Below are 21437 nucleotides of genomic sequence, written 5' to 3'. Positions count from 1 at the left end.
AATGTTTCTTAATTGATGCAGACTGAACCCCGTCAACATATATTATTGATAAAAACAGCACTGTTATTACTATCACTGCTACTGACAATATGATAAAAAAACATATAATAAGCAATAATTATTATTATTAGTTGTAGTAGAAGATGTAGTAGCAGTAGTAGTAATAGCAGTGGTAATAACACAAGTAATAGATAAGTAGATTAATGTAAGAAATGTAAACATTCATTTCAATATTAATTATGAACTGTGTTAGTTTACACTATATAAATTATGTCCAAGCACTAATTGTCACCAGTAAACACAACTCATAAATAAAATAATTATTACTATTATTACTGTTCCTACTGCATCTACTAATATTACTATACTAATAACATTTGTATTATTAATATTTGTATTATTATGTATTATATTACTTGTACAGTACAACTGATATATTGTATATATTATTAATATTTTTAAATATTATATATAAATTTATGTGTATATTCACAGATGATTTAATTATTATTTAAAGTTATTAACATAAATGATAGACTGTTTAAAAATAAATAAATTATTACTAAATCCAAATTATAACTAAATCCAACTTTTTAATGGTCACCAGTGAGCACAATATTTCAATAAATATAAATAAATACGACTAATACTAGTCATGTCCTTTCTTCTTTTTCCTTTTGTATTATTATTAGTAGTAGTAGTAGTAATAGTAGTAGTAGTAGTAGCAGTCATAGAAGTACATACATTACTATTAACAGTAACATCAACAGATTAATTAATAACAATAATTAATTAATGAACAATAAATTATTCTTATGAATGAATGTGATGGAATACACCAATCAGCCATAACATTAATACCACTGATAGGTGAAATGAGTATCTTTATCTATAGTGGCTCCAGTTGTGGATATATTAGGCACCAGGTGAACGGTCAGTTCTTGAAGGTGATGTGCTGTTAAAATCTGAAAAAATGGGTAAGCATAAGAATCTGAGACACTTTGACTGGGTCAGAACATCAGGCAGTGGTCAGTACCTACAAAAGTGCTTTGAGACAGGACAACCGGTGAACAGGGTCATGGGCACCTAAGGTTCATTGATGCGATACATGGAGGTCCCACCTCACAACTTAGAGGACTTACAGAAAATCTGCTGCTAACATCTGGGTGCCAGATTCCACAGGACGCTTTCAAATGTCTTAATTAATAATTAAAATGAAAATTATGATGATGATGATGATGATTATTATTATTAACAACAACAACAACAATAATAATAATAATAATAATAGTGTATTATAATATCAGATTGTTTTAACAACCCTTCTCTCTTCGTTTTTCTCTCAGTGTACAGTAGAGATGCTTTGGGTGGACTGTAAAGTATTGGACACAGTGAGGGGCAGGCGGAGGTCCAGGGGAGCCGCCCGGAAGCTCTCATGCTCTTTCTGGTTTCTGCTGCTGTTCGGGGCCGGAGGGCTGGTGCTCTTTATCCATCTGCAGGACCTCTCCGACATGGTGCAACAGCAGGGCCCAGGTCAGTAGACCAATTACTCATTACTACATGGCTTTGCTGCTTTTGGTACAGTGGACTGGAACTATTGACCGTAGCTAGCTAAGCCAACGGAATACACCGAGTTAGCCAGCACATCATCATGCCACATTTTAGCATACTAGCTCTAGGAGGGCTAGCTCTAGCTAGCATACTATACTAATTTCAGTAGAGATGGAGGGCTAGCTCTAGCTAGCATACTATACTAATTTCAGTAGAGATGGAGGACTAGCTCTAGCTAGCATACTATACTAATTTCAGTAGAGATGGAGGGCTAGCTCTAGCTAGCATACTATACTAATTTCAGTAGGGATGGAGGGCTAGCTCTAGCTAGCATGCTACACTAATTTCAGTAGAGATGGAGGGCTAGCTCTAGCTAGCATACTATACTAATTTCAGTAGAGATGGAGGGCTAGCTCTAGCTAGCATACTATACTAATTTCAGTAGAGATGGAGGGCTAGCTCTAGCTAGCATACTATACTAATTTCAGTAGAGATGGAGGGCTAGCTCTAGCTAGCATACTATACTAATTTCAGTAGAGATGGAGGGCTAGCTCTAGCTAGCATACTATACTAATTTCAGTAGAGATGGAGGGCTAGCTCTAGCTAGCATACTATACTAATTTCAGTAGAGATGGAGGGCTAGCTCTAGCTAGCATACTATACTAATTTCAGTAGACATGGAGGGCTAGCTCTAGCTAGCATACTATACTAATTTCAGTAGAGATGGAGGGCTAGCTCTAGCTAGCATACTATACTAATTTCAGTAAGGATGGAGGGCTAGCTCTAGCTAGCATACTATACTAATTTCAGTAGAGATGGAGGGCTAGCTCTAGCTAGCATACTATACTAATTTCAGTAGAGATGGAGGGCTAGCTATAGCTAGCATACTATCCTACTCACAATGGGGCTAATGGACTAGCGCTAGGTAGCATAATAATGTGAAACCGTCATAGCATGAAATATAAAGGCCTATTCAGTTTGAGTTTGCCATGAATCCAACAGAGATGGAAACAGGGAATGACAACTTTTTTTAAGTCGGATGGCACTCCCTTACATATTTACAGCAACAATAATATAAAAAAATATGCATGTCCAAAAGTTTGCGGACACCTGCTCTTATCAAAGATGATGAACAGCCTTCACTCTTCTGGGAAGGCCTTGCACAAGACATTAGAGTACGGCTGTAAGTGCTCGATTGGATACTTCTGAAATATCATGCCACTCCAGATCACTCTATTTTTACACACACACACACACACACACACACACACACATACACCCACACACACATTCATGTGTGTTTACACATAGTAGCTCTTCAGCCTCATTAACCAGATCACTCACATATAGCACCAGCGAAACGTGTCTGCTTGTCTCGGTAGATCCCGACCCCTGCCGCTTCCACCCCTGAAAGATCGGCCGGGGCGATCACTCCTAATTAAGCCTTGGCGCACACATATGCCCTGCTTTCACCGCTGTACTGAGCTCCATTCGCTCTTGGACGGCGTTCAGATGGACCCTGCGCTGTAGCTGTTCGCCACGTGAAGTGAACTGTTACGCTATCCACATCAGCGATAGCATGTCTCAGTAGCGCTACACTGCAGCTGGTGGCTCACTGATCAGGCTAATTGATTACTGCTCATAATCAATCTCTCACACAAATGTTGCTCACAGTGTTGTTTGCAAGTGGTGGCTCATTTTTTTCCAGATGCACCTGCACAGAATCCAGGCGCACCTCCGTCTGCTAACAAGTGGAAAACAGTAAACAGCAGAACTATTCTTTGCACTCCGGTAGGACAGGGCAGCCGTAGTGAGGAGAACGAGGGCAAAGCTGCGCACCTGTCCCGTCATTCCCGCAGTAGTTTAAGCCCGTTTTCAGCATTAGCGAAAAGCAGCATGAAGAAAAAGTCCACTGTGAAGGGTCAGGTGCTGCCCCGTGCCGTAATGCTGACCAAAAACTACTACAGGCAGGTGCAAACTGGACACATTTGGGCTGTTTGAAACTGGTGCATGGGCCTAGGTGCATTGTTCATTGGCCAGAAATATTTGGACATATAGTGCAAGGCAGAATCTTTACATTAAATCTATGGTATGATGTGTTCCTGTTGTGTGTGTGTGTGTGTGTGTGTGTGTATGGTAGACTGTGTCTCCTCATGCAGTAACAGTAAGCAGGGATGCAGTTTGATGCAGAACTGTCTCCAATCTGCTTCTGGACTAATAGTTTCTGTATAAGCGGGGAATCCTCTCAACATCACCATGGGAACGCCTCAGCACCGGGCGCCCACTACTGATACAAACTGCTGACAGACACTTGGAGCTGTGTGTGTGTATGTGTTCTCAACACATTACAGTACTCTCTCTCTCTCTCTCTCTCTCTCTCTCTCTGTGTCTCTGTGTCTCTCGCCCCTCTCAGCGCTCCAGTTATTTAGCTATTTCTGGGAATTGTAGAAACGACTGGCCTTCTTCTGCGTAATTTAGGCACTTCAAAGCCTGACCTAGAGTAGCCTCCTCAAACTAACCAACTCTGTCAGTTTAGCTCAGCAATCGAGAGCGAAGGCTTAGACAGAGAGACGGACGTACACACAAGACACACAAACACACACACACACACACTTGCTTACGTCTCTGCATTCAATTATAAATACACTATTTAGACAAAAGTATTGGGACACCTGATCATAAATGGCTTCTTCCAAAATGAAGGCTATAAAAAGAGTTTATCCTGCTTTTGTTTATCCTGCTTTTTGTCTCTACTGTCCAGGGAAGGCATTCTACTACCTTTTTGTAGCACTGCTGTGAGGATTTGATTGCATTCAGTGACAAGAGTGTTAGTGAGGTCCGGATGTTGAAGGATCACCACCCCACCTCCAACTCCCCAACTCATCCCAAAAGTATTAGATGGAGCACCATCCATCATTCCAGAGAACACAGTTCCACTACTCCACAGCTCAATGCTGGGGGGCTTCATGGTGCCAATAGGTTCATGTTTATCTGCTCCTGAGAGTCCTATTCTATTGGCAGTATCTCAGTCTACAGGGACTAGACAAGCTGTGTGTGTGTGTGTGCATTTACACATCTGTGTCAGCAATGGATACAACTTAAAGTAGCTGAATGCATTCATTAGAAGGGGTGTCCACAAACATTTGGACATAGTGTAGAAGTGGGAGCCAGATTGTGGGTTAATGAGATTAGCAGCACCATGCCGAAACCTAAGATTTTGGTGGACCATGTTAGGCATTGGTGGTATAAAGCCCTGGAGCACTGGGCTGCGGAGAGCAGGAGAACTGTGGTCTGTGGAGTGATGGTGCTCCATCCAATACATAAAGGATGACCTGGAGTGGCAGATCTAATTACCCAACATCCAAGTTCCTAACCTTACTGATGCTCTAGAGTGGCTGAATGTAATCAAATTCTCACAGCAGTGTTCCAACATCTAGTGTAAAGTCTTCCCAGAAGGGTAGAGGCTGTTGTTGCAGCAAAGGACTACAAACTCCCGTATTAATTCCCTTGAATTTAGAAGAAACGCTGGAGGAGCAGATTCTGATCTTAGACTTTAGTTGCTACAGTCTTCTGCACCCATCCTTTAACTTCACACTATAGGAAGGTTCAGGGTGGGCTACTCAGAGGTGCTCTATAAACTCACAGAAACCCGACACACTCTTGACCAGGGCAGAGCTAATCCCTCTCTCTCCTTATCCGCTTTCCTCTCTCTCAGTTTCTCATTTTCACTCTTTTCTCTTTCGCTCTGACTTTATCTTCCTCCTCCTCTCTCTCTCTGTCATCGTTATCTCCCCATGTTGTTCTCCCTACTTATCTCACTGTTTCTCTCTCTCTGTAATCACCAGTATGGGGTCACACTATCGACCCCCCTCCTTCGTGCACACGCACGCACACACACACACACACACAAACACAGTACAAGCTTGTAATCCATAGCACTGCTGTTTTTTTCCTGATCTCTGCATAAAAGTGCTGTAAATTGGACCCAAAAAAGCCAGTCTAATTACATCACCCCAGCCATGCAGGGAAAAGCCTATGAAGACTGAAGACTCACTGTAACGATGCGACACTAAGCTTGTCCACGTTACAAAGCCGTGGCTTCTTCGCTGATGAGTTTCACTTATCCACTACAGAGGGATTCTCTCACAATTAATAAGCGTGCAGGGTTTACCACCTGCCTAATACTGTGTAGGCCCCCCTCGTGCCACCCGTCGAGAAATGAAATGGACTCCGAGAGACCTCTGAAGGCATGCTGTGAGATCTGGCACCAAGACGTTTGCAGCAGATCCTTTAGCAGCAGATCCTGTTCTGAAGTTCTGAAGTGGGGCCTTCATGAGCATCAGTGAGCCCTGGGTGCCCATGTCCCTGTCGCTGGTTCATCGGTTGACCTTTTTTGGAGCACTTTTGGAGCAGACGAGGACCTCTCTTCTAGCTGGTCTGCGCACCATCAGGCCCCTGCAACTAATCCAGAATACAGCGGCACGGGTCGTCTTCAACGTTCCTACGTTCAGTCATGTCACTCCACTGCTGCGTTCTCTCTTCACTGGCTTCCTGTAGCTGCTTCCCGCATCAGATTCAAAAACCTTGACTCTGGCCCACAAAGCCAAGAACGGACCAGCCCCTCCGTACTTGATGGCAATGTTCAAAAGCCGATCTGCACCAAGAGCCTTTCGAGCTTCAAGTACGGCTCGGCTTGACCCGCCATCCCTCAAAATCCATGGAAGACAAGCGTCCAGGCTCTTTTCTGTCCTGCACCAAAGTGGTGGAACGAGCTTCCCCTGGGTGTCCGAACAGCAGAGTCCAACGCTCGCTGTCTTCAAACCCAGACTGAAGACCCTCCTCTTCTGAGAATACTTGGGCGAATAGCAGAGTGGTCTCCTTGTTGACTTGTGTTTAGTAGAGTCTAAACTTAGAGGTATCTTTGAATTTTAGTCTATTCTAACTAGCTGAGGTTTTTCTTGGATAAATAGCAAAGCACTTTTGTAAGTCGCTCTGGATAACAGCGTCTGCTAAATGCCTTCATTGTAAATGTAAATGTACGTCTATGGTTGAAGATGCTACATTTAAGACATCCACCCAAACGTCCCTACGTTTGCTCTTCCCATTCTGTGGTGGGGAACCCAACACCAGAACATCCTTCCCCATAGAAATGGCTCAGTTATGAAGCTCCGGGAAAGCAGCCGTGTTGGATGCTTGCGAGGCTGTCAGGTAAGTCGTTAGCCTAAGAGCTAACCTAAGAGCCTCACAAGCTCCCGATACGCCAGCTTCTGTAACTCTGTTATATTTGCTGTGTAAATACCAGCATCATTTTATTGAATACAAAGAACAAAAAAAAGGCCCCTCTATTCAGGCTGCATGTCACCTTCGGTCAGACTACAGTATGGATGATTTTTAAAGACAGAATACGAACTACCCCAGAGCTTACGGCGCTTCCCCACTCTCCCCTCTGGCCGACTCCACGTGGTCGCTGAAGGAAACCAGTGCACGTAGTTTTCCGGGCTGGAGTGCTGTATTTGATCACTGTTGCACAGACGTTCACTAATCCCTTAATCCTGCTCTTTTTTCCGAAGCCTAATTTAGTCATCTCTTGATGTAATTAAAGTGGGCCCGTGACCCTGGGGGCAGCAGCTGCGTCCCAAAGCCGTCCAGGGGTTTGGCTCTGGACAGGAAAAGGGGGAAAAAAATAATCCGGTTTTGTAGAGGGCTTTTCTTCTCCCCATCCCTCAGCTGGCCAGAACCGAGCTGACCTTACAAAGGCCGTCTGTGTTGGGCACCCTCTAGGCCCTCATTAGACAACAGTGGTAAAGCTGGCACTTCCTCTGTCCATTTTAAAAATGGAAATCTGCTGTCCTAAATAAAACACCAGTTCAGGGGATCCTACAGGGTCACCAGCTACCCGTACGTTTACATGCTGTGTGTAAAAGATGTTGCCACTGTCTTAAAGAAATACGGTATGATGGTCATTTTGTAGGAGAAGCCTTGTTGGATGATGTCGTGAAATGTTTACACAGTATAAAAGCAGCCAGAATTTTTAAGTTATTTAAATTATAATTTTTAAAATTATGTTGTTATGTCTATACACCGATCAGCCATAACATTAGTACCACCTAATGTCTAATATTTAGTAGGGACCACAAAAAAATCTGACCATTCGAGGCATGAACCAATAGAATATCCTGTGATATCTGGCACCAAGATAAATGTTAGCAGCAGATCCTGGTATCAATCCTGTAAGTTGTGAGGTGGGGTCTCTGTGAATCACATCAATGAGCCTTAGATGCCCATGACCCTGTCGCCGGTTCACCATTTGTCCTTCCTTGGAACACTTTTGGTGGGTCCTGACCACTGAATAACAGAAAACCCCCACAAGACCTGCCTGATGTTTTGGAGATGTTCTGACCCACTTTCCAAAAGTACTATGTGCTTTGTAATGTAATTAAAACCAAAGAAATCAAAATAAAATGTGGAGAATCATAAGAAATAAAACACAAGCTATCATCTGAGTTAGTAAAACTTAACTGAACTGCCTCAGTTTTACTGCCTGACAGACAAGCTAACCGTGAACTAGCATGCTAACATGCAAACGAACATTCTTGCCATAAGATAATGCGCTAGCCGCCTAGCTAATACACTACCTTGCTGAGCAATCCTGCTCAAGGCCAACTTTAGCTGAAAGCTGGTATCGGATGCTCTAAGGTGGTCTAAGGTGGTGGACAAGGCGGTTGAAAAGCTGACCATCCAGGCAAAAACATACCTTGTGCTCCAAGGCTAGCTGATTAACCAGCTCTTGACCAGGCTACTGTATGTAGCATTTGATTTTGGCCTTGCTTGGTGATGCCATCAAGAGCTAAGAATCTTGGCCAGGCTGGTTGAGTCAGCAGGGTTAATGACCACCCCTGTAAAACATATTGTCCCCTTACAGACATACCATTTTACTCGGCCATCAAGCTCTCCTAGCAGCAGTTCTCAGAGAAGCTTACGCTAGCCCTCACCCTTCCAGAGCCCAGTAGTGTTGTGTAATAGAGGGAAACGTGGTGGTGAATCTGGACAATGGGGGAAAATAGGGTACAAAAAGATAAACTGTAAGAAAATACACACTGCATGTGGAGCCAGAAAGATGGTGGTGTGAGAGGTGTGCTCTGGAGTTCAGCTAGCAGCTGGAACATGATGCAATCGTTCAAACCATCACACAGCAGTCAGGAAGAGCTAATTTAGCTGTCAGAAAGCCTTCGAATAATGTGACAGTGCATGTCCACAAAAGCCAACAGTGTAGATGTACACCACTGAGGCAGTCTATGTATTTTTCACTGTCTCAGATCTGAGTAAGGATGACAGTAAGAAAAAAATATATACCCTTACTGGCCAGATTTAGTGAAACTACAAAATTTAAGGTTAGCAAAAAGATCCTGCCAGGTCAGTACACTCTGGACCCTCCTAACGTTTATTCCAACGTGCTAAAACTTCGCTTCACTTCAATCTCTTTTTAATTAGATATTGACATCCAGTTTGAAATGGCATTTTTTTACTATTACACATAAAACACTGCAGCTTATTAAACATCTGCTGTAATAGTGCTGAATGCAGAGATGCTGAGATTGCTGAAGTTCCCTAGCTCTGTTGAACGAGTCTGAGCCAGACTGCAGCTGGAGAACCTCAAATCACATTAGCGCAGAGCTGAGGAGAGATCCATCCATCCATCCATCCATCCCTCTCTCTCCCTCGCTCTCTCTTTTCATATGGAGTGAAAAAAACGTAAAACGGGCTGATCTAGTGGCGTCTGCAAAGTTGTAATGAATGCCAGCATAAGTCAGAAGCACTGTGAGTAACCGAGGTGTCTAGTTTTAACAAGCGAGGGAGAAAGAGGGGCTGTGGGGAAAGCAATGGAGTAAGCCATGAAAGGGAAAGGAGACTGAAATAGAGGGAATGCAAGAAACAAGGAAAATGAAACAGATACAGTGGGGAAAAAAGTATTTAGTCAGTCACCAATTGTGCAAGTTCTCCCACTTAAAAAGATGAGAGAGGCCTGTAATTGACCTCAACTATGAGAGACAAAATGAGAAAAAAAATTGATTTTTATGATTTTTAAAGAATTTATTTGCAAATAATGGTGGAAAATAAGTATTTAGTCACCTACAAACAAGCAAGATTTCTGGCTGTCACAGACCTGTAACAGGCTTCTCTGTCCTGCACTCATTACCTGTATTAATGGCACCTGTTTGAACTCGTTAACAGTATAAAAGACACCTGCCCACAACCTCAAACAGTCACACTCCAAACTCCACTATGGTGAAGACCAAAGAGCTGTCGAATGACACCAGACACAAAATTGTAGACCTGCACCAGGCTGGGAAGACTGAATCTGCAATAGGCAAGCAGCTTGGAGTAAAGGAATCTACTGTGGGAGCAATAATCAGAAAATGGGAGACCTACAAGACCACTGCTAATCTCCCTCGATCAGGGGCTCCGCGCAAGATCTCAGCCCGTGGGGTCAAAATGATCACAAGAACGGTGAGCAAAAATCCCAGAACCACACCAGGGTACCTAGTGAATGACCTGCAGAAAGCTGGGACCAATGTTACAAAGGCTACCGTCTGTAACACACTACGTTGCCAGGGACTCAGATCTTGCAGTGCCAGATGTGTTTCCCTGCTTAAGCCAGTACATATCCGGGCACGTCTGAAATTTGCTAGAGAGCATTTGGATGTTCCGGAAGAGTATTGGGAGAATGTCTTATGGTCAGATGAAACCAAAGTAGAACTGTTTGGTACAAACACAACTCGTTGTGTTTGGAGGAAAGTGAATGCTGAGTTGCATCCAAAGAACACCATACCAACTGTGAAGCATGGGGGTGGCAACATCATGCTTTGGGGCTGTTTCTCTGCAAAGGGACTAGGACGACTGGTCTGTGTACATGAAAGAATGAATGGGGCCATGTATTGTGAGATTTTGAGTGCAAAACTCCTTCCATCAGCAAGGGCATTGAACATGAAATGTGGCTGGGTCTTTCAGCATGACAATGATCCCAAGCACACTGCCAGGGCAACAAAGGAGTGGCTTCGTTAGAAGCATTTCAAGGTTCTGGAGTGGCCTAGCCAGTCTCCAGATCTCAACCCTATAGAAAACCTTTGGAGAGAGTTGAAAGTCTGTGTTGCCCGCCGACAGCCCCAAAACATCACTGCTCTAGAGGAGATCTGCATGGAGGAATGGGCCAACATACCAGCAACGGTGTGTGCCAACCTTGTGAAGACTTACAGAAAACGTTTGACCTCTGTCATTGCCAACAAAGGAGATATAACAAAGTATTGAGATGAACTTTTGTTATTGACCAAATACTTATTTTCCACCATTATTTGCAAATAAATTCTTTAAAAATCAGACAATGTGATTTTCTGAATTTGTTTTTCTCATATTGTCTCTCATAGTTGAGGTCTACCTATGATGTCAATTACAGGCCTCTCTCATCTTTTTAAGTGGGAGAACTTGCACGATTGGTGACTGACTAAATACTTTCCCCCCCCACTGTAGCCTGGTTAGTAAGCAAGCTTACCTTAAGAAAGCCTTACTTAACAGCTGCTCCATTAGATAGCAACAATATCTTCCATGAAACGGGCTGTATTAGCAGATTTTATAGCAACTTGTTAATACACTGTCATTGATTGTAGCCATATAAATGTTGAATAATAGATTAGGTCTGTGTCCCTCTTATATATCAATCTATATATATGTATACCCCCTGCTAATAAATGCATTCAGTTATTTTAAGCTGAACCCATTGGCACCAGGCCTAATGTCAAGCTTGGGCTAGATTGGTATAAAGCCCCCCAGTATTGAGCTGTGGAACTGTGTTCTCTGGAATGATGGTGCACCATCCAGTAATTTTGGGATGACCTGGTGGTGGGTGATCATCCAACATTCTGGCCGTCAAATCCTCAGTGTCCCAATACTTTTAGGATTTTATCTCATAGAGAAAAAAGGCTTAGTCCCTTAGCTAACATGGGCGTAACAGCTACCATACAAGGATATACCACTACAAGCAGAGGAATAGGGGCAGATATGGCCACCCTGAAATGCAACCTATAGCATTATATATTTATTTATGTATTTGTTTTGTTCCCTTTTACGCAGCAGTATATTTAATATTTAATGAGCCCTGGGGCTTTAATGAATGGGTAACATAAGTGGGCATGATGACGATGAAATGCCTGGGTCAGCCTGACCTGTGCCCAGAGTCGCCTGGGTGTGTTCAATAGCTCCACACAGTGGATGACCCACTGGGAGGCTGCCTTTTGAAATCTCTCTGAAGCCTCTGATGTCACTCATGGCACAGCAGCCTACAACACATTCAATCTACCCTTACAACACATTCAATCTACCCCTGACCGTGCCAAACGCACCGCTCCCTGGGCCTGCGGGGAGTGAGGGCCCACAACCACAAAGGCCTCGCCATTGCAGGACAGGTAATTGTCCTGGGAGTTGCAGGAAATGTGTAATGATGTATAAACACAAACAGCCTGACTCAAACTGAGTCATCACTGAAATGAGAACGGTCACAGTTCCAACTCTAACAAACTCTCTCCCTGTCCTGCATCATGTGTTTGGGGCTATTAGTGCTTCCTGGACTCTAGAATGCAGTATTTCATCCTTTATAGATTTATACCTCTATTATACACTCTATTATGGACAAAAGTTTTGGGACACTTGCTCATTCATGGTTTCTTCTGAAATCAAGGGTATTAAAAAGAGTTTGTCCAGCTTTTGTTGGAGTAACTGTCTCTACTGTTTCTACTAGATTTAGGAGGAGCATTACTGTGAGAATTTGCTTGCATTCAGGGACAAGAGCATTAGTAAGGTCAGAATAGTGTTGATCACTACCCTACCTCATCCTCAACTCCCTGACTCGTTCCAAAAGTATTGAATGGAGCACCATCCATCATTCCACAGTTCCACTGCTCCACAACCCCTTTTAGCCCACGCCTGGCATTAGGCAGCATGGTGTCAATAGGTTCATGTTTACCTGCTCCAGAGAGTCCTGTTCTATTGATGGTAGACAAGCTGTGTGTGTGTGTTTGTGTGCATTTCCACATCTGCATTTATTAAAAGTGGTGTCCACAAACATTTGGATATATGATGTATATAAAGGTGTGTTTTTTACTAGAGTTCACTAGTTTGAATGTCCAAAGAGCCAAACAGCAAATGCACACACACTGCCATACACCTCTACAGGACTCTCTGGAGCAGATAAACATGATGAACCTATTGCCTAGTCAGGTGTGGGCTAGAGTGGAACAAAGACCCCCAGCATTGAGCAGCGGAGCAGTGAAACTGTGATCTCTGGAATGATGGTTGGTGCTCCATTCAGTACGTTTTGGGATGAGTTATGAAGTTTAAGATGAGGTGGGATGGTGCTCTTCCAACATCCAGACTGCTCTTGTTGCTGAATGCAATCAAATCCTCACAGCATTGCTCCTCTAAAATCTAGTAGAAAGCTTTCCCTGGACAGGAAAAAACTCTTTTTAATACCCTGATTTTGGAGGAAACAATGAATGAGCATGCGTCCCAAAACTTTTGTCCAAATAGTGTACCTTCCCGTTTTGACTGCTTGGCAAGGAAGTAGAGATGTCTCCTTGTTCTGACTGCCTCTTTGTCTTGATTGGGTTGGCACGCAAGTAGATCAGTGTCCTGATTGGCTGAATGTTGGTCTGTTTTCCTCCTAGCATGTGCGTTTAAACGTGTATTCAAAATCTCAGATTCTTTGTGTTCTGTCTTTGTTTAGGCCTGGTGTATTTACAACAGCAGAGGTACGGCCTGAGAGCTATGCCCAAGCACCACACAGATGAATAGAGAAATCTGTCAAAATTACGATTAGATCTGATCGGCCTCATCCCCTCAGTTTCAGAGTACTCCAGTCCAATAAATCACATGCTTAGTTGACGGCCGTGAACCTGTCCAGCACAAGGCATAGGAGCCGAGATCACAGAGGAAAATCAATACGATACAGACGTTTACCATTTCAAACACACTGGACTGCGAATCCCGGGCGCGCAGCTGTACATTTATGGGGAAGGGTTTGGTAGAAGGAGCAGAGAAACAGTCTAGAGCCTAGAGCAGTGGTCCGCACTGTGCTTTTACAATGAGCGCAACCTCAGCCTGGCCTGGTGAATAAAAGGCGTCTCATCATTAATTGATGTCTTTAAAGTTTCAGAAACCACAAACAAATCATTATTGTTTCCATCTGTCTTTTTGTCTGCCCCAAATACGCTAGTCTGCACCCAGGACTCGTTAGACTCCTTATCATGTATTTGCTTCCATACGAAAAGCGGATCGATTGCACAATTTCAAACGTCACTTTTTTGTGTGCAATTTGACCAAAATAGTAGGACCTGGGTTCATCCATGTATAGCTTTTCATTATTTTCTTGGGTACAGACTCTCAAGCAGCGAAGAACAGCGCCTTTTCTCCATGGGTTACATGTTGGCCGCACATATGGATGTCCATTAGGGTCCCACCAGCATCAGTGATCATAAGGGACCAGGAGGGTTAAACATGGGCCCATATCCTGGGTTGTACACTGCACATGGGGCCTAGGTGGGAGCCATGTTAAAAATGAAGGTGGACTGTAACAATGGGGCCCATTTGGGAATAACAACACATGTACAAATCCACTCAGAGCCCATTCCCATCTGGAACCCATCTGGAACCCACCTAGCCCACAGTCCGCCCATGTGAGCCGCACATAAGCATGCTGGCTGGGTAGAAGCGAACCCCAAACCATCGATTTCAGGAGGACCAGAGAAGAGATCAGGGTTCTGAGCCACCCCTGGACTTGAAAATAGCTTTCACACTTGCCTGAATGTACCGAAGTCTAGGAGCAAGTGGAGCTGGATCTGGAGGAAGGCCAAGCAACTCTACCATCTTCAATGTTTGGGCAAAACACCCAAAACAATGACTTTCAGTGGAAGCCAGTGTGAGGTCATTTTAGAGCATTTCTATTGGTCCATTCAACGCTACGCTAAAATAGGCTGACATCTCATTCTTCTGGATATGCCAAGACAGGCTTGAAACAACACACAGCATGGGTACCAAAATGCCCATATGCACGTACACACTGCGGACCACAGACTGATGAGACTGCATTCATCCTGTGTGATTACAGAGCAGTGGGCCTGTCCACTACACCTGCGCTGCTGTAGCCTTTCCAAGCCTATTAAGGAGTGCTCATCTCCTCTTATCCACTCAGGCTGAATGCTGACCAGAGCCCCATGTCCTGCCGCATTCCTCCACCCGTCTCTCTCTCTCTCTCTCTCTCTCTCTCTCTCTCTCTCTCTCTGCCTCTCTCCCTCTTCATTTGATGGAGATGAACTGGTATGGAGCTGAGGCATGGAGGCATGATGGGAAAGCCAATTACTGTCTCTTGAGTGCTTCTCAGAGGGCTCTAAATGAAGCACAATCACCAGTGCAACCAGTATGAGTCATGGACAGTCTAAACATGAGACAGCATGGACGGATAGTTGGATTTTTTATATATACTGTATCCATCTGTTTCTCTGCATACTTTTTTAGCCTCCTTTTACCTTGTTCTTCAATAGTCAGGACCCCACAGGACCACCGCAGAGCAGATAGTATTTGGGTGGTAGCTAATTCTCACCACTGCAGTGACACAGACATGGTGGTACGAGGGCGTAGACGTGTGTTACCACTGGTGAGAAACCTTCAACGTCAAAAGGCATGACGTTCGGAGGTTTCTCATTAATGGTAACACACGTCTACGTGTCTACGCCCTACGCCCTCGTACCACCTAGGTTACCGCTTGCCAACGGTAACCTAGGTAAATCTAATTACTGGCCAGGACATTGCTCTCCCCAACGTTATATCATGGTTTTGCGGCCACAAGGATCTGAAAAGCTGTCTGCTAGTGCAGTTAGTACATTATTTGAATTCACGTGAAATCTGAAATGCTATGCTAGGTAATTATAGACGAGGCCGTTAGCCTACCTACTTCCACCACGTCCAAACACAGCATCCAAAACACACCGGCTACCAACCTCGTCCAACATCTGTAGTGTTAGCGTGCCAGCCAACAGCCTCATCAAACGTCAGTACTGTAGTGTTAGCTTGCTAGCTTATGTCCTCATCGAATGTCACCACTGTAGCATTAGCATGTCAGTCAGCAGCCTCAAAAAAACCCACTAATATTGATATTGTCCAAATAATATTACCAATGTTGTTACCTTGGCAATGCGTAAAGAGCACTGAATGGTAAGGGTGTAATTTGTTTTGCTGTGAAGAACATTAACAGTCATTCTCCAAAATCATACCCAATGCCTTTCAACAGCAACAAACAAACAAACAAACAAACAAATAAATCAACAGTGCAACCAGTATGTATTTTGAGCAGCTAAAACCTGATATGATAGTGTTAGCTACATAAATACAAAACAAGCGAAGCAGTGCTACTTTATGTTTCACGCCACCCAGAATAAAACAGTAAATTCAATAAATAAATAAAAACATTATGAAAAAAGCACCCAGTATGAATCATGGGAAGGCAAATCCCAGCATTTTGTAACTTTTACAAACAAACTGCTGGTGCAGCCATAGCATGGCTACACCTAAACACAGAGGACAGCCACATAAAACCAGTGGAATCAGTATGAGTCATCCAAACACAGCAACTGGAAATAAATAAATAAACAAATAAACAAAGTAACCTGTATGAATCACGAGCAGCCAATATGTAAATTCAGCAAATAAATAAGTAAACAAACAAACTAAATAACTCACAATTGCAACCATGAGTCAATGAGCCAAACACAGCAGCTGCAAATAAACCAAAAATGAAAAATCTAAATAAAACAGAAATCAATGAATAACCAGAGCAGCCGGAATGAGTCGTGACCCGCCAAACCCTACCAGACTCCAAATGATTGAATGAATAAATAAATAAATCACAAAAGGAAGAACAACAGAAAGACAGGAGGGTGAGGGGGAAGATCAGGGTCACTCGGCTGATTTCTCAGCAGCTGCTGAAAGGAAACCAGGAGGGGAAGTAAACTGGGACGGACCTCATTGTTTTTCTCGGCTCTTTTAAAAACACTGCTTATTATACAGCAATCGGAGCAGGAACAGCAGGTGGAGGCGACAGTAAACAGCCTCTGAGTGACGCAGATGACGCCCGGGGAGAGGTGCGGGTGCGGCAGGGGCTGGAGCTGGTTATGTAACCAAACTCTCCAAACCACAGTGTCTCGCCTCCTCTGAGGCCTCTGCTGTTCCTGGGCACTCGTCCTCCTGTCAGAGCGACCGGCGGCCTTTCAGCACAGAGACCGCCGCTGAGGGGCTGCTTCAGAGCCCAGGATACTGAAAGCACACCAGCTTTCACAGTCAAACACACAGTGCTTTAACGTCTCCCCACGGAGAGAGAGAGAGAGAGAGAGAGAGAGAGAGAGAGAGACTGAGGAAAGAAAGAAATATAGTGGGAAGATAGAGAGAGTACAGAATACAGAAAAGGAGAGAGAGATGGAGAGAGGAAGGACAAAAAAGGACTGGGAGGAAAAAAGAGATCAGGAGAGAGAAAGAATCAGCAGAGTGAGAATGAGAGAGAGAGATTCTGAATCAATTAAACCAATTACAGGAGAAGAATGTCAGGTTTCTGACTAAATGATGAAACATTAAGGAAAAGGGTCCTGTAATTTAGCCACTTACTGGCCACTATATTAGAAACACCTACCTTGTACTTCCACTCACTGGCCACTTTATTAAATATACATATCTTGTAGTTCAACTCACTGGCCACTTTATTAGAAACACTTAACTTGTACTTCCACTCACTGGCCACTTTATCAGAAACACCGTCCCTGTTTTTTTCATCCACTGGTCACTTTATTAGAATAACATTTTAATTCACTGACCACTTTATCAGAAATACCTACCTTGTAGTTCCATTCCTGGCCACTTTATTAGAAACAGAGAGGGTCGCAATCAGGAGCGAAAGATTTGGAATCAGCAGAGAGAATCAGAATCAGGAGACAGAGAGAGAATCAGAATCAGGAGAGAGAGAGAGAGAGAGAGAGAGAGAGAGAGAGAGAGAGAGAGAGAGAATCAGAATCAGGAGAGAGAGAGAATCAGAATCAGGAGAGAGAATCAGAATCAGGAGGGAGAGAGAATCAGAATCAGGAGAGAGAGAGAGAATCAGAATCAGGAGAGAGAGAGAGAATCAGAATCAGGAGAGAGAATCAGAATCAGGAGAGAGAGAGAATCAGAATCAGGAGAGAGAGAGAATCAGAATCAGGAGAGAGAGAGAATCAGAATCAGGAGAGAAAGAATCGGAATCAGGAGAGAGAGAGAATCAGAATCAGGAGACAGAGAGAATCAGAATCAGGAGAGAGAGAGAATCAGAATCAGGAGAGAAAGAGAGAATCAGAATCAGGAGAGAGAGAGAGAATCAGAATCAGGCAGAATCAGGAGAGTGAATCAGAATCAGGAGAGAAAAAATCGGAATCAGGAGAGAGAGAAAATCAGAATCAGGAGACAGAGTGAATCAGAATCAGGAGAGAAAGAATCGGAATCAGGAGAGAGAGAAAATCAGAATCAGGAGACAGAAAGAATCGGAATCAGCAGAGAGAATCTGAATCAAAAGAGAGAGAGAGAGAATCGGAATCAGTAGACAGAATCAGAATCAGGAGAGAGAGAGAATCAGAAGAGAGAGGGAAGAGGAAGAGCGTGTGATGGTCGTATGTAAGCTTCTCTCTTCCTCTTTTCCTTTGCTGGAGAAGCAACAGAGAAGATGAGAGAGAGCAGAAACGACCATAAGCTGAAAAAAAACAGCTGGGGCAATTCCATTCTGTCAGCACAGCGGGAAGAGCAGGGAAAAGCATAGCATAGCTCCCTCAACCCTTTACACAGCGTCACGCAGTAATCACTCTGGAAGTGAATTGGATGCTTTAATCGTAAGGATGTACATTAGTTTAATTAACGCTGCATCCACAGAAAGAGCCTCACAGAACCCAGACTGCACTTACTGACTCAATGCAGAGTGTGTCCCATCACTGCGCTGGAGTCAGCAGGTGGAGGGATGGAGGGTTTGCTTGCTTTGCTTAGCTGATTCGGCAGCACGTTTTTAGTGCAGCTAGGCCTAATTACGGTCGTAGATTTGTTGCTGGGCTCGGTGTGCGCCATCCTGAGGGAGGAATGGCGAGAGCTGCTGAGTCCCACAGCAAAATGAGGGCAGATTAATAAGCTACGATCAGTAGCACGTACTACGACAGAGGTGCGTAAAAAATAATCCGTTTCGCCAAGATGCGGCAACAGCAGCAGCAAACAGTAATCCAGTCTGCTCGCTCCGTTCAGCAGCGCAGCAAATCCCTCCGTGGCTCCGTTTCAAACCAATTACAGGAGAAGAATGTCGGGTTTCTGACTAAATGATGAAACATTAAGGAATGTCGCAGGATGACAAAAAGGGTCCTGTAATTTAACCACTTACTGGCCACTTTATCAGAAACCCCTATTTTGTAGTTTCACTCACTGGCCACTTTATCGGAAACACCTATCTTGCACTTCCACTCACTGGCCACTTTATTAGAAACCCCCAGCTTTCAGCTTACACTCACTGACCACTTTATTAGAAACCCCCAGCTTCAGCTCACACTCACTGGTCACTTTATTAGAAACACCTACCTTCAACTTCCACTCACTGGCCACTTTATCAGAAACATTTACCTTGTAGTTTAATTCCTGGCCACTTTATTAGAAACACCTATCGTCCGATTCCACTCACTGGCCACTTTATTAAAGGCTTCTATCCGCTTTTTAAACACCCAGAAATGCCCACACTCCCTGGGCTCTCACTGAGGGGTGTGTGGATCTGGCTGTCACTGAGGTGTGTGTGTGTGTGTTGGGGGGGTTTGGAGGGGGGTCAGGCCTGTTCTGGAAGAACAAAAGATGCAGGCCTCCTGCCACAGCCAGCGATAACAAGCTGTCAGCCACTGCAGTGTAATCTGCTGACAGGAGGAAGAGCGGAGAGCAGCTCTGGAGTGGCTGACTGATGCTTATCTACTGATGGGTCGTGATGGAGAAAGAGAGAAGCGCGGGAGAGAGAGACACACAGAAGGAGAGAGAGAGAGAGAGAGAGAGAGAGAGAGAGAGAGAGAGAGAGAGAGAGAGAGAAATGTGACACTTGCGTGTTTTCCAGTTTGAAAGCATCCCTCAGCTCTCAGCTGAGAGAGGGAAATTAAGGAAGAAGGAGGAGGATTAAAAAGAGTGGGTGAGAGAATGGAGGAGCATGGGCAAAAGTAATGAAAGGAGAAGTCTAAAGAGAGACAGCATTGAGGAAAGAGGAGACGGGGAGAGAGTGGCAGCAAGAGTGTGGAGAGAGAAAGAGGGAGAGGGGAGATGGAGGGCGATGGGGAGGAAGAAAAGGAGGGATGATAAATTAGGGGAGAGATGTGGAGAGAGAGTGTAATAGGCCATTACAGGAGACAATGCTGGGAAAAGCATGAGAGGAGCAGCACAGTGAGGGGCCCACACACGTCAAAGGACACTATGTGTGTGTGTGCCTGTATAAGAAACAAGACTGGTCTTGAGGCCTTGCAGGCAAACCCGGATAATATTCATGGGAAAGTGGAGCAAAAGCAGTGAAGGATGAGGTGACGTAACGCTACCATGCAGCCAGCTTCTCACTTATGCTAGTTATTAGTGGTGGTGGTGGTAATGTTATGGCTGATCGGTGTATTTCATCGTCCAGCCACTCTTTATCCCTTAGAATTAATTAAAAGGCTATTTTTGTTACTGTGCCATTCAGACTGAAATATGTTAATGACCTCTGTTCTGATTGGTTGCCCTGTATTTTGTCTCACTTAATAAGAAGCCTGGGCTGAAGCTCAGCCTGAAAACCACTGAAACGTAACTTCAGCATGAATGGTCTGGGCTGAACTGCTGCAGACAGCCCCTCCGTTCAGCAGCTGATCCAGCGTCCGGCTGATGTTTAAAGCAGATACATCACAGCAATGCGAGTTCCTGGGTTAGATGTTGTAATGCCACCTAGGAATGAATGTGAGAGATGCTGGAAAAGGCCTTCAGCTGTGATTGTGGTGGTGTGCTCAGGCTGGACCACCTGGCTAACTGCTTTAGGAGCGCAGAGCAGTATCGAAATTTCTTTTGAAAAGGCAAAGCTCTGAAAGTGGCCCAGACTGACCGAGGATGCTCGACCCACCAAGCTAATAGATTCAGTCGAGCCATGCTTGATTGTTTAGGGTCTAATAGCACCTAGCAGCTCTTTGAATTGCAGATTGTGTGTGATAGTGAAATTGTGTGTGTGTGTGTGTGTGTGTGTGTTTGGACTCTAATAGACTGAGGAATGTAATTTTCAGGTCTTCAGTAGAAAAAAAAAATAGAATGAGCAGGGCGGCCAGGACAGAGAAAATGAATTAGGCGACGTCCAGGGCTGCAGACTGTTTATTTTATTTCGGTCTGGAGCCGAGGGTTTTCCCCACGGACCCCAGGCGGATATCGATCCATAAGTTGCAGTCATGCGCTATGAAATTGATACGTTCGCAAGGCCTTAGCTGCTCACAGGTTTTATGGCCCCCCCACTGGTTGTGAAGGAGGGAGTGGGGGGGGGGGGCAGAGTCGCGATTGGGATTCGGAGTGGTGCTCCAGGCCGCACACGGAGATGAGCTACCGAAAAGAAATGACAGGGCCACTAAATGCCCACTAAAACTTTAGGAGGCTGACCACAAAAATCCATCTTCCCTAAACATGTCTTTCTTTTCCAGAGTCTTGAGCCAGTGGTTTTTTTTTTTTTTTTGTGTCACGAGGCTGTTTTCGCCTAGCTTCCCTCTTCTGGGTGTTCACAGTGTATCCATTCATCTGTCCAATAAAAGCCCCTTCACTGC

The 21437-nt window shown here is 44.3% G+C and overlaps 1 protein-coding gene across 1 annotated transcript in view; it reads left to right on the top strand.

Moving 5' to 3' along the window:
- Positions 1-21437, top strand: part of LOC140575248 (carbohydrate sulfotransferase 8-like) — a 280691-nt gene that overhangs the window by 65814 nt on the left and 193440 nt on the right. Inside the window, exon 2 of the mRNA XM_072695479.1 lies at positions 1347-1533. Coding sequence (XP_072551580.1) covers positions 1359-1533 — 175 coding nt within the window. The 5' untranslated portion in view covers positions 1347-1358. The remainder of the gene's footprint in view (positions 1-1346; positions 1534-21437) is intronic.

The sequence above is a fragment of the Salminus brasiliensis genome, chromosome 13 (assembly GCF_030463535.1).
Source record: "Salminus brasiliensis chromosome 13, fSalBra1.hap2, whole genome shotgun sequence".
Lineage (NCBI taxonomy): Eukaryota > Metazoa > Chordata > Actinopteri > Characiformes > Bryconidae > Salminus > Salminus brasiliensis.
The sequence above is the reverse complement of the archived record's forward strand: the minus strand, read 5'-3'. Positions and strand labels throughout refer to the sequence as shown.